Source organism: Hirundo rustica, chromosome 25 (assembly GCF_015227805.2).
Source record: "Hirundo rustica isolate bHirRus1 chromosome 25, bHirRus1.pri.v3, whole genome shotgun sequence".
NCBI lineage: Eukaryota > Metazoa > Chordata > Aves > Passeriformes > Hirundinidae > Hirundo > Hirundo rustica.
This window is the reverse complement of record NC_053474.1, coordinates 6,397,945-6,414,078: the sequence shown is the minus strand read 5'-3', so window position 1 is coordinate 6,414,078 and position 16,134 is coordinate 6,397,945. Positions and strand designations below refer to the sequence as shown.

Genomic DNA, 16,134 nt, shown 5'->3' with positions numbered 1-16,134 from the left:
CAGTCTCACCCAACTCCTACAGTGCCTGTCCCGCTGCCCTTGGGATGGAATAACCCTCCCACTGCTGCGGGCGGATATTTTGGGTTGCAGCCTCCCTGCCCTCCTTGCAAATGTTGTGATGAAACATTAATATTTTGCAGGTAGCTCTGGTCTCTCTCTGACTTTCCACAGCTGCTGGAGCACCTCCAGCCACCCCCTGTGGAGATGGGCTGTTGGCTCAGGTGTTTATTTTACGCTCTTAATCTTGTGATGAGGAGGGAGAACCTGCTGGAGGTCGAGCTTCTCCCAGCCCTGTCCTTGGCTGGGGAGAGATGGTGCCAGAAGCATCCCATAACTCATGGAAACCAAGGCTCTGTAAAACCCTTTGGCTTTTTTCCCCGTGTGTACAAATCATGGACAAATTAGTCAGGGAAATGGAGTGGCCAGTGGAACTGCCTTCGTTTTGTGCCATGGGTGGGAGGGAAGGCTCGTGCTGGGAAAAGCCATGGCAATAAACCTGTCCGAGGAGGGAGATGGATCAGCTCGGCCAACACAATATCTGCTCTGTAATTGCATTTTAAACTTCTGGAGCCCAGGCATCGTCTTGTGGGTGGCTGAGGATGCAGTTGTGGGGTGATGGAGCTGTGGGTTAATGGCAGTGGGATTTGGGTGGGGGGCTGCAGTCCAGGAAGAGGATCCGTATCTCCTGATGTTTTCATCAGCTGGGAATAATTTATTGGGAGTGAAGGAATCACTTTTCCCTGGGAAATGGGGCTTTGCCAGCCTGAAACATTGTTGGTCTCTGCACTGGTTTCTCAGGCCAAAAAATAATCCCCCAAGAACAAATTTCTGCCTCCCAGAATATCCTGCTCAGCAGATCTTGGAAAGAAACGCTTGGGCTTTTTTTTTCTTTTAAATCACTTGGCACTTATTCTCCGACACTGTTTTATTTTGAAATTTACTTTATTTTCCTTCCTTCCTGGAAAATTTTGACAGATTTGTGCTTTTCCTCCCGTTAGAAAGTGCAGCCAAGTTCCAGACTCTAAAATCCGACACGTCTCGTGGTGAGAGCTGAGGACCAGGGGCTGTGGTGCGGGGGCGCATCCGCACGTGGGCTGGGCAGACGCTCCATTTCGGGAAGGGCTTTAAGAAAGCTGTGATGTCTCAGTGCCTCCAGACATATGAATAGGAGAGAATTGGCTTTCGGTTTTTAAAAAGAAGTTTCTTATGGCTCTGAGAGGAAAAAACAGTTGGTGATGGAGCTGGAATATGCCTTCGTGCTTTAAAAAAATGAGTGCAAAGGGGCGAAAAAAGCCACAAATGTCTTCTTATATATGAAAGAGTTGGGAGTTGAAATTTCCTGGGCATCTTATGGGCTTTTTTCCCGGTGTTTGGACTCATGTTTGACTAAGTGTTGCATCCAGGCATTCCTGAGCACAGGGAAGCACAACCCGTGCTGGCAGCGAGGCCATTAACTGCCAAATCCCTGGGTGGTGGGGGGAATTACTGATGTAATTTGGGATAAAATAGGAAGAAAACAGTGGAAATAATCCCTAGCCCCAGCTCTGTTTTCCTGCCAGCCCATTAGGGGATATTTGCCTTTGTTCATTCCGCTTGCTCAGGGCTTCCCGGGGCCCCTTGTCAGCCCAGGCCCTGTTAATTAGGGCTGTGCCCTGGTCCCTGTAATCGTGGATTTAATGGGACAATGGGGCAGTGTGAACCGAGCAGCCCCCAGCGGCCCCACGGCAAAGCCAGCCCGAGCTCCAGGGTTGGATGGATGTGGGGTGATGGGGGAGCTGGAAAATGGGGGAGGACTGGAATGTGGGATGATGGGAGGGGGCTGGATGCTCTCTCTGTCACCTCCCATGAGAACAAGTGGCCTTTTGGCATTTGCTCCACTTCTCCGTGCTCAGTTGAGCATGCTGTGGACCAGGGAGGTGCTGTGTAAACACCCTCAGACCCCAGGAGATAAATCTGTAATAAAATATGACTGCCACAAAGCCTCAGCAGTGCCAAGGCGGGGCTCAGGGCTGTGTTCATTGGGCTTGGAGGTCCTGGCTCAGAACTGCCACATTCATCAGGCCATGGAGAGACCACCCCCAAGAGCCCAATCCGCAGGTGGAAAGTTGGGGTCAAAGGAATTTTGGGTGGCCACTGCAGCCAAGTGCTGTTTCTTGTGTTTCGAGAAGCGAAGCTGGGAGCTGCATCCTGGGGCCTCCCTGGCACCTGAGACCTGCCAGCTCGTGTCTCTGGTGGAGCTGCTCAGGAGCTGTGGGGCCCTGGCAGCATCCAGGATCAGCCCCCTGCTCACGGTGCCCTTGGGGAATGCCTGGGGTCCCCCAGCATTCCAGGGCTGTCACTGTCCTGGTGGGCCTTTGGGGAGGGAGCAGCAACTCTGGGGTCTCAGGGGCTGATGGGTCTGTCCCCACAGCTGGCTGCACCTTCGAAGAGGACAGTGACCCCAACCAGTGCGAGTACAGCCAGGGTGAGGATGATGACTTCGACTGGGAGCTCATCCGCAGTTATCTGATGCCTCACCTGACGCCTGACCTGCCTCACGGTGAGTCCCTGGGAGCCTCTGTCCCTACCCCGCCTCTGTGGCCTGTACCCCAGGGCTGGACTATGTGGCTCCTCCTGGTTTAATTCATGCGGTGTTTTAGGCTTAGCTTCCCCCTAGTTGTGTGGGAAATGGGAAAAAATCCACGTTTCTGGCTTTAAGTGTGGGGAAGGGCTTGTGAGTTGGAGGCATCTCCAAAGTCCTGGGAACGGTAAGGGAGAAAATGAAAACGGACTATTTAAAAAAATCTCACTGGTTTTGAGCTGTTTTTTGTTATTTTCTGGGTCCATGTCCTCTCTGGTGGCCAGGCTGGGGGAGCAGAGCTGCCAGGCAGCTGTGAGGAGCCCCCTCTCCATGAGGATGGTGTGGGCACCGTGCCCAGCTGCATTTGGGGGCTTTGCTCGCTCCCTGCTCTGAAGTCTGTCGTGCTGTGACCCCCTTGAGTCGTCCCTGAACACATTTGCTCAGTGAGGTTCACTGGACTTGGGATGCTCCTTGTTTTTGGGACTGCTGGCTCCTGCCTGATCCTGAAGGCCAAGTCCTGTACTGAGGGTGAGCAGAAAGACAGGAGCTCATCAGTAAAAATAACCTTTTCTGTTCATTAAAATAAAATCTGCTTTATAGGAGACTCCTTACTGTTCCATCAACCTGCCCTCAGCTGTTTATCTTGCCCCTTGTTCATGCCGGGGCTTGATTTGGCTTTTCCCCTTCGCTAACTCTTCTCTGCCATTATCTTTCCCCATCACCTTTTCCTTCCATCCTGCCCTGTCCTGTGTGCTGGGTGAGGGCAAACAAACCTCAGGGTTCTGCTGACAGATCCTTGTTCCTCCCTTGATGATTTTTCCAAGTATTAGCTTTAAACTGAGCTCTCCTAATTGGTGTGTGTCCAGCGGGCATTTCCTGGGGAAAGCGGAGCTGGGGGTTGAGGTGGCTCGTAATGGAGAGTCTGAAGCCTGTGATTAATTGAGTTTTCTGCCCAATATTCAGCTGTAATTTCAAATCTGCGGGGAACTCCCCGAGTTTAAAGCCTGAGGGCTTGCAGAGGTCTGGAGGTTTGGGTGGAATGGGGCTTCTCTCCCTGCTTGGGGAAATAAACGTGGGTCAGCCGGAGATGGGGCCTTAAAGGAAGGCAGAGGGTTTAAGGAATAAACTGCAGGACTGATGGGGAAGTGCGTGTGACATCTCAGGCTGGGTGGTGTGAACGTTGCGGTGTCACCCTGGGAAGAGCACGCTTCTCCCTGTAGCTCCCCTGAGAACACATAGATGCTGTTTGCTCATGTTCTTGTGGCACCAGGGGTGTGCAGGGCCCCTGCACCACCTTAGGTGGTTTTACCCCGTTTTGGGTGGTGAGCTGTGCATGAGGCTCCTGCAGCCCCATCACCCCCTCGGTCCTTGCAGCAGCTCAGGGGATCAAAGGGATTTCACAGTGCCAGGGCCTCTCCAGGGAGCACTTCCCAAAGGAGTCTCGTGGTCTCCGATTAAAATGAGTTTTTATTGGACATCAGCCAGTTTCAAGGAGTGTAGGATTTATTGGAGCAGGTGCTGGCTGCTGGCCACCTGCTGCTACCTTTCCATCCCACTCTCCTCTTGCTTTCTTGTTTGGTTTGGACCAAACATCCCTTCTCTTGACTTGTCTGTCTTTCACCTAAAGATGACGGATGCGTCTCTCCCACGTTGCAGTCGTGGTTTATTTTTTTTTTTTCCCTCATCTCTTTATTGTTTCTTTTTTAAAGGAGCAGCTGCAGGGAGTTGGGTAAGGCAGGTGTGAGCCTGCAATCCCAGACTGGCTTGGGTTGGAAAGGACCTTAAAACTCCTCCAGTTCCATTCCCTGCCACAGGCAGGGACACCTTCTGCTGTCCCAGGGTGCTGCAAGCCCCATCCAGCCTGGCCTTGGACACTCCCAGAGATTCAGAGGCAGCCACAGCTTCTCTGGGCACCCTGTGCCAGGGCCTCCCCACCCTCCCAGGGAACAATTCCTTCCCAATCTCCCATCCAGTGCTGGCCTCTGGCACTGGAAGCCGTTCCCTGTGTCCCGTCCCTCCAGGCCTTGTCCCCAGTCCCTCTGCAGCTTTCCTGGGGTCTCTTTTGGCACTTAAAGGGGCTCTAAGGTCCCTCACTCAAAATACTAAAACAACATATTTTTGGGTGGGTTTGTTCCTCAAACATGCTTTTTCCTAGATTTTCCTTCCAAACTCACTGACATTAGGAAACCCTCTGAGCACTGGAGCTTCTTGCTGCATGGAGTTGCTGTGTCCCTGTGCTGGGGGCGACTGAGCTGTTGTCCCCACTCTGAAGAGCTCTGATGTCTTCCCATCCCATCCAAGGAATTACTCCTTCAGCTCTCAGCTCCAGCACCACTTCCCAATCAGCTCCTGCTGCACATCCATAAAACCCTTGAACAGCAAAGCCTGATTGCTCCCATGGGAGTTGCTGCAGTGTGTCCAAGGACCCCGTGGTGGTGGGAGATCAGCCCTTGGTGCTGGGGCTGCTTTGGGAGATGCTTAGCACAGAAGTGGGGAGTGATTCCCTGATTCCTGTGCCGGCTCTGACACGGAGAAGGATCTGGCAGAAGTCAGCTTTGTCTTCCAGTGGGATTTCCTGGAGACAGATGCTGCAGTGCTCAGACCTGGTCCCCTGGCACCTCTTGTCTGGCAGTGCTGCCCTCTCCGTGTCACCCCGCCTGCCTTCCCTGCCTTCTCATAGCTGTTGGAAGGTTTTCTTTATTTATTTTTGTCTCTCGGTGATTTTGTAGGAGGAAAAACTCGTCGAGACAGGGAAGTGGGGAGCGTGGGTTCTTCCCTCCTCTTCTTGCAGGGCTGTTTGGGTTTTTCCTGAGACATGCAGTGACAGGCAGGACCCTTGGGATGGGCAGTACAATGGGAAGAGCTGCCCCTTCCCTGTGGGCAAGCAGGGCTTCAAGGGGCCCTGAGCACCTCAGGGGTGGGGCAGCCACGGCTTCTCGGGGCTCCCTGTGCAGGCTCTCCCCACCCTCACAGGGAGCAGTCCCTTCCAAATGTCCCATGTGACCCTGCTCTCTGGCAGTTTGAAGTACCTCTGCTTCTCTTACATTTGTAAAAGAAACCCAACCCACACCTTGGGCTTCAGGCTAATGACAGATATTTACAGCAGAGGAGGATAAAAATAACACAAAAGCGAGGGGTTGGAACCTGCGTTTTCCAATGCTGCAACACCAGGAAGAAAATTACGAGAGGAAAATAGTGTGTGTGGGAAGCCCTGCCCAATGAGGGATGCTCAGGTGCATCCCTGCTGCCAGGTACCTTATGGGCATTCTCTGTCTTTTAAAATAACTCATGAGTGGTTTAATTTTAGTCTTGGCCTCTTTATTTTGGTCCTGTGGCTTTTTGTTTGTAAAGGGAGGGCAGGGGAAGGGCCTGTGTTTGTTAACGAGAGCCCATTCATTAATGAGGTGGCTTTTGGGAGATGTCCCCTGGCATGGGGTGGGTCAATGGTCTCTTTTTCCACTCTGCTGTTGCCTGGACCAAATGGGGGCTGATCTCATTAGAGCAGAAGTAATTTTGCTGGGGGAAATGAGAGGAGGAAAAAAGGAGCATGGACATAGCGGCTTCCCCTCAGTGGGTGAAACGAGCTGTGCTGGACTCGGAGGAAATAAATTGTTATCATTTTATTTCACCCTGAATAGCCACCCCAAGGGCCTGGCAGTGCCAGGCAGCCACACGGGTCAGCGCTGTGGTGAAAATTTCCCTTTAAGGGATTTCTTACCCATGCTCCATCTCCCATCCCTGAAGGATGCACTGGGAGATGCATGTAGTGCTGACACTGTGTCTCCCCAACTGGTGCTGTGACCCCCAGGGTGTTTTGGGGTCCCTGCAGGTGCAGGTCTCAAACTCTGGGGCAGTAGATAGGTGCCCCCTGTGACCCCAAATGCTGCATGGGCATGGATGGGTGCTCCCTGCAATCCCAAGTGTTGTGGGGAGATGGATGGGTGCCCCCTTCAATTCCCCTTCACCTTCCTTAGGCTTTTCTTGGAGCTGCTCAGTGGGAGTCGATGGGAGGAAAGCGCCTGAGTTTAGAATTAATTAATAACAAAGCACTGACTGTCAGGAAAACAATGGTAGGCTTGAATAAATGGCCCAGCTTTGTTACTTACAGCTTCTGCTGGTATTAAAATGGAGATTAATAATCCCCTTGCCTTTGGTGAGGGGGAGGATTTGATGGGGCAGCTTCCCATCCATCCTGTATCCCATCCATCCTGTATGCCAGCCCCACGGCTGTGATGGACAGCTCTAGGAGCTGCCATGAAGGGCTGGAATTCCTGCATCCCCCTCCTGCCTCCAGACTGCCTGGGTTGGAGCATGCAGGACAGGAACAGGAATGCCGCCTTTGGGATCCCCTTTGGGATTGTCATCCTGCCTGCCCTATAAGTATGGCTTCAAGGCCGTGCTGGGGCTCTTGGTTTTGCTGCTTGGTGACGTTGGGTAGTGGGAGGTGGGATCCCAACAGCTGCTGGTGGTGAGACAGCTCTGGGAATGACATCCCAGGCATCCCTGAGAGTTAGGACGCTGTTGCTGCTCGTTAAGCCAATGAGGTTTTTCCCCCTGCGAGTACCTGCTGAGCACAGTTTAAATGTGGTGACAACTGTGTGGTAAATGATACAAGGAGCTGGAATGGAGTTAAACAGCTGGGGCCCCGCTGGCGAGGGGGATTGATGCAGCCAAAGCTGTGAGAGTTAAGGGAGGGTGACATCAGAGCCTTTCCTGTCCCTGGTGCCCGGGGGAGACAGCAGCTCTGATCCTCCCTTCCTCATCCAGCAGCCAGGTCCCACTGCAGTGTCCTGCTGCTGCCCAAAAGGCATCTGCCTGACTCCATCCCAGGTCCCTTCTGTCCTGCACATCCTCATGGGCTGTCATGGACCAGTGCCCTGGGGGACATGGGCATCTTTGTGGTCCCACATCCTCCACCTTCTCTATCCCTGCTGGCAAAGCTCAGGAGAGGTGGAACAGGGAGATTAGAATCAGAGTCTCCTTAGTTGGGAGGGACCTGTAGGGATCACTGAGTCCAACCCCTGTTCCTGTCCCTGCCCAGAGCCCCCAAAAACCCCAGCCTGTGCATCCCTGGAGCGCTGTCCCAAGGCTCCTGGAGCTCTGGCAGCCTCGGGGCCGTGCCCATTCCCTGGGGAGCCTGGGCAGTGCCAGCACCTCTGGGGGAAGAACCTTTCCCTGCTCTGCAGCCTGAGCCTGCCCTGGCCCAGCTCCAGCCGTGCCCTGGCTGCTGTCCCTGTCCCAGAGCAGAGCTGGGAGCTGCCCCTTGGGAGGAGCTGCAGATCCCTGAGCTCTGCCCTCAGCGTGCTCTGCTCCAGCTGCACACTCCAAGAGCCCTCAGCCACCCCCCTATGGCCCCTCCAGACCCTTCACCATTCTCATAGTTACTCCAGTCTCTCCCGCTTCTCCCCCCCGCCACAGGCTCCTACCTGATGGTGAACTCCTCTCAGCACACCCCAGGCCAGAAAGCTCACCTGCTCTTCCAGGCCCTGAGTGAGAATGACACCCACTGTCTCCAGTTCAGCTACTTCATGTTCAGCCGGGACGGCCACAGCCCCGGCACCCTCAGCGCCTACGTGCGGGTCACCGGGGGCCTGGTGGGCAGCGCCGTGTGGAACGCGTCCGGCTCGCACGGCCGCCAGTGGCACCAGGCAGAGCTGGCAGTCAGCCTCTTCTGGCCCAGCGAGTATCAGGTGAGGCCCAGCAGCCCCCCCTCACCCCAGCCTGGACCACGGCCACGGGTGACCCCTGTTTGGTGCCGCAGGTGCTCTTCGAGGCGGTGGTTTCCAGCGAGCGCAGGGGGTACCTGGGCCTGGATGACATTTTGCTCCTGAATTATCCATGCTGTGAGTGCCGTGGGATGGGAGCTGAGCGGGGGATGCTGCTGGGCTGGGCTGGGCAGCAGGGCTTGGAGCTGGTGTCCGTTGGGATGGTCCTGGGGAGAGTAGAGGGCCTAATGCCAGGTGCAGCCTGGTGGCATTGGGGTGTCCTGATGTTACCTGGGCTGGTGGAGCTCCATCTCCTGGGCACCTCTGAGGCTCCTTTTTTGCATCTCCATCCCTATCCCCACCAGCCTCAACACTGCTTTAGTTTTTCTAAAATCTTGGAAAAGCACAGCCTGAACACAAGGCCGGAGTGTCCCCAGCTGGGCTAGTGGGGACCCAAAATCCTAGACAATCCCAGCACATAGACTCTTGGGGTCACCCCCTATTTCTTCTAGGCTGCCCCCTCTATCATTCCCATACTGTGCATCTGACACCAGCACTGCTGTGTGCTGGAGAGGAAGGCTCATCCCTCCCTGGGACACTGGCTCCTTCTGTGGGGACAGGAACACACGCCTCACTTGGAGCCAGGCACTGGGCCTGTCCAGAGCTCGGCTCAACTCCAACATCCTGGATGGGTTTATGGGTGTGGGGGGATTTTTTGCAGCAGTGGGTCTCCTTGGAGCTGAGGTCCTTCCTCACCTCTCGCTTTGTCCCTCGGCAGCGAAAGCGCCCCATTTCTCCCGCCTTGGTGACGTGGAGGTGAATGCGGGACAAAACGCCACCTTCCAGTGTGTGGCAGCTGGCAAGGCTGCCGAGGCTGAGCGCTTCCTCATGCAGGTGAGGAATGGCGGTGGTGAGACTGCCGCAGCCAGCCCCACACACAGCTTTCCTGCGGGAGAAAACCCTGCTGGACACAGCAGGAAAGGGGCCACCCCCCTGCTTTTAAGCAGACATCTTTGGGGACACCCCTGGTGGCTCTGGAGGTGGCGCGGTGCCCCTCGTGACACCGTGCGTGTCCCTTGGGCAGAGGCAGAGTGGTGAACTGGTCCCGGCTGCCTCAGTGAAGCACATCAGCCACCGGCGCTTCCTGGCCACGTTCCAGCTGGATGCGGTGTCCAAGGCGGAGCAGGACCTGTACCGCTGCGTCACCCAGTCCGCGCGCGGCGCCGGCGTTTCCAACTTCGCTGAGCTCATCGTCAAAGGTGGGTGAGCTGCCCTTGCCTGCTCTGGTCATGGATGGGCCGCTCCTGCTCCGCTGTGTGGGATGCCCGGGATGCTGGGATTGAAGTTTCTCACTGTGGGCAAGTTGCTAAATGTGGACTGTACGGCATAAAACCAGAAACTCCCTTTCCTGGTGGCCTTAGATAATTTATTTTTGATTGCAGTAGGTGGGAATTAATTAATTATGGTGAAACTGTGCAGCACCACGCTGGGCTGTGTGACTTATAAAGATAATTAAGGTTTGATCAGATGAAATCCTGTTGCAGCTGTAAAAGCCTTCTGAAAGTGATGGAGGGCACAGACTGAAGTTTAAAGACTGGGTGGTGCCTTCCTCTACTTGGGTAACTCCCAGGTCCTCTGGCTGGCAATCTGAGTTTGTTCTGTGCTCTGCAGTACAAATCCCAGAATGGTTTGGGTTGGATGGGACCTTAAAGGGACCTTAAAACTCATGCCATGGGCAGGGACACCTTCCACTAGACCAGGTTGCTCAGAGCCCTCTCCAGCCTGGCCTTGGCCACTTCCAGCCACAGCTTTTCTGGGCAACCTGTGCCAGGGCCTCCCCACCCTCACAGGGAATCACCCTTTCCTGATACCTAATCTAAACATACTCTCAGTGTGAAGCTATTCCCCCTTGTTCTGTCACTACATGCTCTTGGAAAAAGTCCCTCTCCATCTCTTTTGTAGGCCCTTCAGATACTGGAAGGCCACAGTTAGGTCACTCCAAAGGTTCTTTTCTCCAGCCTGAGTATGGTGGGTTGCTGTGGGAAGAGACACTGGAAATGCGTTGACCGCAGCCTGTAAACAAGAAAATGAAACCGTGGTACCTGTGCTTGTGCCAGCAGTGGCCTGGCTCTGGGGATGTTCCACCTGCCCCTTCTGCACTCTCTTCCAGAGCCCCCCACCCCTATCGCCCCCCCCCAGCTGCTCCGGGCCGGCTCCACCTACCTCATCATCCAGCTCAACACCAACTCCATCATCGGCGACGGCCCCATCGTGCGCAAGGAGATCGAGTACCGCATGACCTCGGGGCCCTGGTCAGAGGTCCACGCTGTCAACATGCAGACCTACAAGCTCTGGCACCTGGACCCTGACACAGAGTACGAGATCAGCGTCCTGCTCACCCGGCCCGGCGAGGGGGGCACCGGCAAACCGGGGCCGCCCCTCATCAGCCGCACCAAGTGCGCAGGTGGGTCCCATGGGAGAGCTCTCCTGGCACGCCGAGCCCCCCTTCCTGTGGTGAGGAGAGGAGCTAACCCAAGGCCACCTGTGTTTGTCTGTATGTGCTGTTGGCAGAGCCATCCCCTCATTAACTTCTCCATTCATTCCAATTAGAGCTGATTAAACTCCCTCCCACTGATGGCACTTGGTCCCTCTTGTCTCAAGAGCCTCACTTGGGCTTGATGACTCCACGAGGGCTCCTGTGGCACAGGCACCTTTCTCTGGGTGTCTGGGGCTGCTTGTGGGGCTGGTATCCTGCTTCACCTCCACAGGGAAGGATGAACCTGTGGGGGCTGCTGTCCCTGCAGGGTTGGTGGCTGAGAGATGTCCCCAGCGTCTGCAGGGCAGCAGCATCCTGTGCCGGGGCTGGTTCCCATTTTGCAGTTGGGGTTGCTCTCTGCACTCGTCCCTTTTGTTCCTATGCTGTAGAAGGGTTTACCCTGATAAGACACATAAATCCATGGGATGTTTGCCTCCTCGCTCACCTCTCCTCATCTCTCGTTCCCCACAGAGCCCATGCGAGCCCCCAAAGGCCTGGCTTTCTCTGAGATCCAGTCCAGGCAGCTGACGTTGCAGTGGGAGCCGCTGGGCTACAACCTGACCCGCTGCCACACGTACACCATGTCCCTGTGCTACCGCTACTTCGTGGGCAGCGGCCACAACCAGACCTTCCAGGAGTGTGTGAAGATGGAGCGGAATGCCCACCGCTACACCATCAAAAACCTGCTGCCCTACAAAAACATCCACGTCAAGCTCATCCTCTCCAACCCTGAGGGGCGCAAGGAGGGCAAGGAGGTGATATTCCAGACAGATGAGGATGGTGAGTCTGCTCGGGGAGGTGCGTCCTCCCCAAAATTGGAACTCTGTAGCTGGTGAGCTGCTGGGGCGTTTCCTGTGGCATGTGGGCATCCCTGGCTCCTGGCCCATGGGCATGTGGGAATATCTCCTGAGCCAACAGGGAAGCGAAAAGGATTTTGCAGCCCCAGAGCTGTGCTACAGGGGGTGAGAAAGGGACAGTGATGGTGTTTGGGGAAGGGAAACGATGCCTGGGGGCCTGGGAGGCTCAGGGGATGGGGATGTCACTGTGGACATGCTGCCCTCGCCCTTGGAGTGGAATTTTACCCATGGCTGGTCCAATGGAGGGTGTGAGAGTTGGCTCATACTCAGCTTCTCTCAGCCTGAGTTGTCCTCACTCACCCGTTATTGGGAACCAAAGCCCAGCGGCCATAATAACAGCAATTAAAACAATTAATGCTTTGCACTCAGGTAGCATCTTTTATCTGCTTGGTTGCTGATGGATTTAGCACTGCTGCATTTCTAAAGGAAGTGCTGTTCACCAGGGCAGGTGCAGCTTTTCTTGGCTCCCCTGGTGCTCTTCCCCAGTGAAGTTTGCTCTCAGTGGGTTCGAGTTTGTGCACAGAGTTCTGCAGTGATAAGGCCCCAGTTTCTGGCAGCAGCTTTGCTCCTGTTTCCTGCCCTCTTCTGGGTTCCCTGTCACCTGAGTGGGAGGACATCCTTGATGGACACTCCAGCATTGCTCCAAGACTTCTTGGTCTTGGAATCTCTTACTCTGTCAAGCCCTTCCTGAGGATCTGCTCATGCTGAGGCTGCTGGAGAGGTCTCCCAGGTGTGGCCTCACCTGCCCCTCACCCTGACTGCAGCTTGCCATCAGCAGTGCCTGTGTCACTCTGGGCTCTGGAGATCCAGTGGATATGGCAGGAGCTACAGGACAGAGCTGGCTCTGTGTGTCCAGTGCCACCCATCAGTGACAGGCCACATCCAGGGCTGGTCTCTCCCGCCTCCAACTGCTGTGGGCTGAGTGTGGCTGCAGCATCCCTGGCTCTCACGGAGTCATCTGTTAAGCAAGAACGAAATTAATCTCCAAAGCACTTTTTAGCATCAAGAATCAGCAATTAAAGTGAAGGAACTGGTAATTGCAAAGGACTGATCTGGCTCCAGAGCCCTGAAGGACCCCTGAGGAGAAGCCTGCCACAGAATTCTGCTACACAGGACTTGCTGTTATGTGTGCAATGCTCACTCCTATCTCCCAGGCTGGAAAGCAAAACCTGAAGAGCTGGAGTAGAGCTGAAAGTGTCTCCAGGTCCTTTTTCATCTTCAAAGCCTAAATCCAGCACCTTCTTCTGCACACCAGCACTTTCCACATCCCCAGCCCTGAGCCTGCCCCAGCAGGGGCACCCAGCTCCACCCTGCCAGTGGTTTATTTTCCAGCTATAATTACTCCAGTTGTTCTCACTGGGCTGTGACTGCTCCAGTTGTTTGCTTATGGAATATTAATACAGGAGCTCCAGATGTCTTTTTGCTATACTATAATCACTCCAGCTGCTTTTCCCGTGCCTCAATTAACTGGAGCTGGTGGCTTCCCCCTTGGATTGAACTTGAGGCTGTGTATACGTTTGGTCTCATGGAGATGGATTTATGGACGTGCTCCTGTGGATATGTGGCAGATACTCCTCAAGTGCCTGGCCCAGCCTGCCTGGGAGGATGATGGGGGTTTGAGCTCCTAGAACTGCAGGATGAGCAGCTGCCCATGCAAGTAAACCAAGGTGCCAAAGGCTCATTAATGATAAGATCCTTAATTGTGGTTTATTTTGGCACGAGGCCAGTTTTTGCAGCAGCATCCCTTGGGGCTGCTGTTGGTGGGCTGCAAAGATGCAAGTCCCCATCCTGAGTGGTAAACCCTGGTTTTGGGCTGGAAAACCCAAGTACTGGGCCCAGCCAAGGCTGTTGTTTACAGCATCCCTCTTGAATCCTGGGCAAAGCTGTGCTGGGTGTGTGGGCAGGACACTGAGGAAACTGTGCTGCATCCATAGGTTGTCGAGCTGGTGTTTTGGTGCCTCCTATGAATCCAGGTGACCCACAGCTAGAGACTTCATTCTGTGTGTGCATGAAATGATGAAACTCAATCCCAGGGACCTGTGGAAATATCCCTGCAGTGTGATGGTGCTGCAGGAAGCCAGTTCTCCCCATGCAGGCAAGGGTGCATGTGATGCAAGCCAGGATAAATGTATATAATTCCATAAATATGTGTGTGCAAATATGTGTAGCAGAGGGGCATGTGCACACCTGGGAGTTGTTGTGTGCATCCTCTGCTTCTCTCATCCTGAGGTGGAAGCACGATACCTGTACTTACATACGTGAATATATAGGTATTATAATATTAAGATAATATATAAATTAACCTATAGACAATAACAATGATACAACATACAATAACAGAAAATAAGCTGTAATTGTCTATATAATGCAGGCAATATATAATAATAGAAAATAGCACATAATTATATATGGTGTAGGTTCTGTATGTTAAAAACCAGTCTCTGTAGGTACACACTTTGCTGCCCTACAGGTTTCTGTAATTCTTCCCGAATTTAATAAGTGCCTTGTGTACACGTGTAGGACACAGTGCCTCTGATTAAATTAACTTGTAAATCAGGTGGAAACGGCGCGTTTGCACGGTGGGAAGTGCGGGAAGTGATCCCTTTCTCCCGGTCCGTAATTACACCCGAACAAAAGCTGTGAAAAAAGCCAATCAGAGAGAGGAGCTCTGTCCCCTGCGAGGTTTGGGAGTGGGGGATGCTGCCGGTGCATTCCCAAGCCATCTCCTTGCCTTTCCTTGCTGACCGCCTCGGGTGGAGAAATCCATCATAGAGGAGCGGATATTGATCCTGGCGCCGCTGATTGCCGTCAGTGATTACAGTTATTATTGTGGCACTGTTAATTAGAGGGGAGGCCGGGCAATGTCGAGCCCGTCTGCATGTGAGGATGTTGCTGCTCTCTGGCACTGTCTCCACAGGATGCTAATGACTCCAGGGCAGAAAAGGGAATTTATTTCTTTTCGTCATGCTGGGAAAACTCGGCCACCTGTGCCGGAGCCTGGGCTGAGGTGCTGGAAGCAGTACTTGTGGGGTTTGTGCTGCTGTGGGGACTTTTCCCTCCCATGGCAAAGTGGGTCCAGGAGCATCAATGCCTTGGGTGTCTCCTTGGGGAGCCACCAGCCCTGCCTGGTGGCATGTGCTGGAGACAGATGACACGGCAAAGGGAGGAGGGTGGTGGCTTGATCACTGGGCACAGCTGCCACAGCCACCCAGAGAGGTTTCCTGGAGGATTTCTCCTTACAGCCTGGTTTCCAGCTGCATCCAAGCACATCTCCTCTCCTTCCCTAGTGCCTGGCGGCATCGCCTCTGAGTCCCTCACCTTCACCCCGCTGGAGGACATGATATTCCTGAAGTGGGAGGAACCAGTGGAGCCCAATGGCCTCATCACGCAGTATGAGGTACGTCCTGGCAGTGCGGCACCTGGGGGATGTGGGAGGGTCCCGTTGAGGGGTGTGTTGGAGGGATCTGGAACAACCTCTGCTGTTGGCCATGGGGATTAGAGGCAGCTGCTGCTACCCCTGAGCCCTTTGGCTTTTCCAGTGAACCTCTGCTTTTGTTTCACCTCAAAAAGTCCCTGGCTGCTTCCAGGCTGCCGCATGACTGTCCCCCACTCCGAATTAATCACTTTAATCCCTTCTCTCCCCAAATCCGGGCTCTGTCCCCTCCCCTATGGGTGATGCTGTGCCCTGTCCCCGCAGATCAGCTACCAGAGCATTGAGTCCTCAGACCCTGCGGTGAACGTGCCGGGCCCGCGGCGCACCGTGTCCAAGCTGCGTAACGAGACCTACCACGTGTTCTCCAACCTCCACCCCGGCACCACCTACCTGTTCTCGGTGCGGGCCCGCACTGGCAAGGGCTTTGGCCAGACGGCACTCACCGAGATCACCACCAACATCTCTGGTAGGTGCCCCAACTCCATTCCTGCTGCTGGGGCTTGTCCTCCACTCAGGTGTCCTAGGGTGGTGAAGCCTCTGGCTCACTGCCGTAGTTTTGGTGACTGGGAGTGTTTTGATGGCTGGATGCTGCCATAGAAAGATGCTCCTGGTGGTGGCAGCTGTGCTGTGAGCCCCCAGGCAGTGCCCAGACTGGTGGGTCCCTGTCTGGGGAGTCTGGCCAGCCCAGTGCTGCTGTCTGAGCTCTCAGAGCGAGGAATTAATCTGCCTTTGTTAATAAGCCGTGCAGTACTCAGACTCTTTGGTCATGTCCATGGCACTGTATTAACTGCAGCAAATGGGCTGAGCATGAATGGGGGCACTGGAACAAAGCAGCTCTAGCTGGATCCCAGTGGCTGCCAGAGTTGGTTTGGGGATCACAGGGCTATGCCAGGCATGAGGGGGGTCCCCCACCTTGGTCTGGGGGTGCGGCTGGGCTGGCTCAGGTGTGCTTCTGCCCTGTGGCGGGGGAAGCTCACACTGTGCCAATGATTCTGGGTGGTGTTGTTCTTGGGCACATCTCAAGACTGGCGCATCCGGGTCCT

General features: G+C 54.6%; 1 protein-coding gene across 4 annotated transcripts in view; it reads left to right on the top strand.

The window, feature by feature from the left end:
- Positions 1-16,134, top strand: part of PTPRU (protein tyrosine phosphatase receptor type U) — a 56,754-nt gene that overhangs the window by 13,611 nt on the left and 27,009 nt on the right. For all 4 annotated transcript variants that reach the window (XM_040086047.2, XM_040086050.2, XM_040086049.2 and 1 more), the window contains exons 2-10: positions 2,411-2,539; positions 7,979-8,250; positions 8,322-8,403; positions 9,044-9,159; positions 9,350-9,524; positions 10,436-10,729; positions 11,273-11,581; positions 14,946-15,055; positions 15,356-15,557. In XM_040086047.2, the coding sequence (XP_039941981.1) occupies positions 2,411-2,539; positions 7,979-8,250; positions 8,322-8,403; positions 9,044-9,159; positions 9,350-9,524; positions 10,436-10,729; positions 11,273-11,581; positions 14,946-15,055; positions 15,356-15,557 (1,689 nt within the window). The remainder of the gene's footprint in view (positions 1-2,410; positions 2,540-7,978; positions 8,251-8,321; positions 8,404-9,043; positions 9,160-9,349; positions 9,525-10,435; positions 10,730-11,272; positions 11,582-14,945; positions 15,056-15,355; positions 15,558-16,134) is intronic.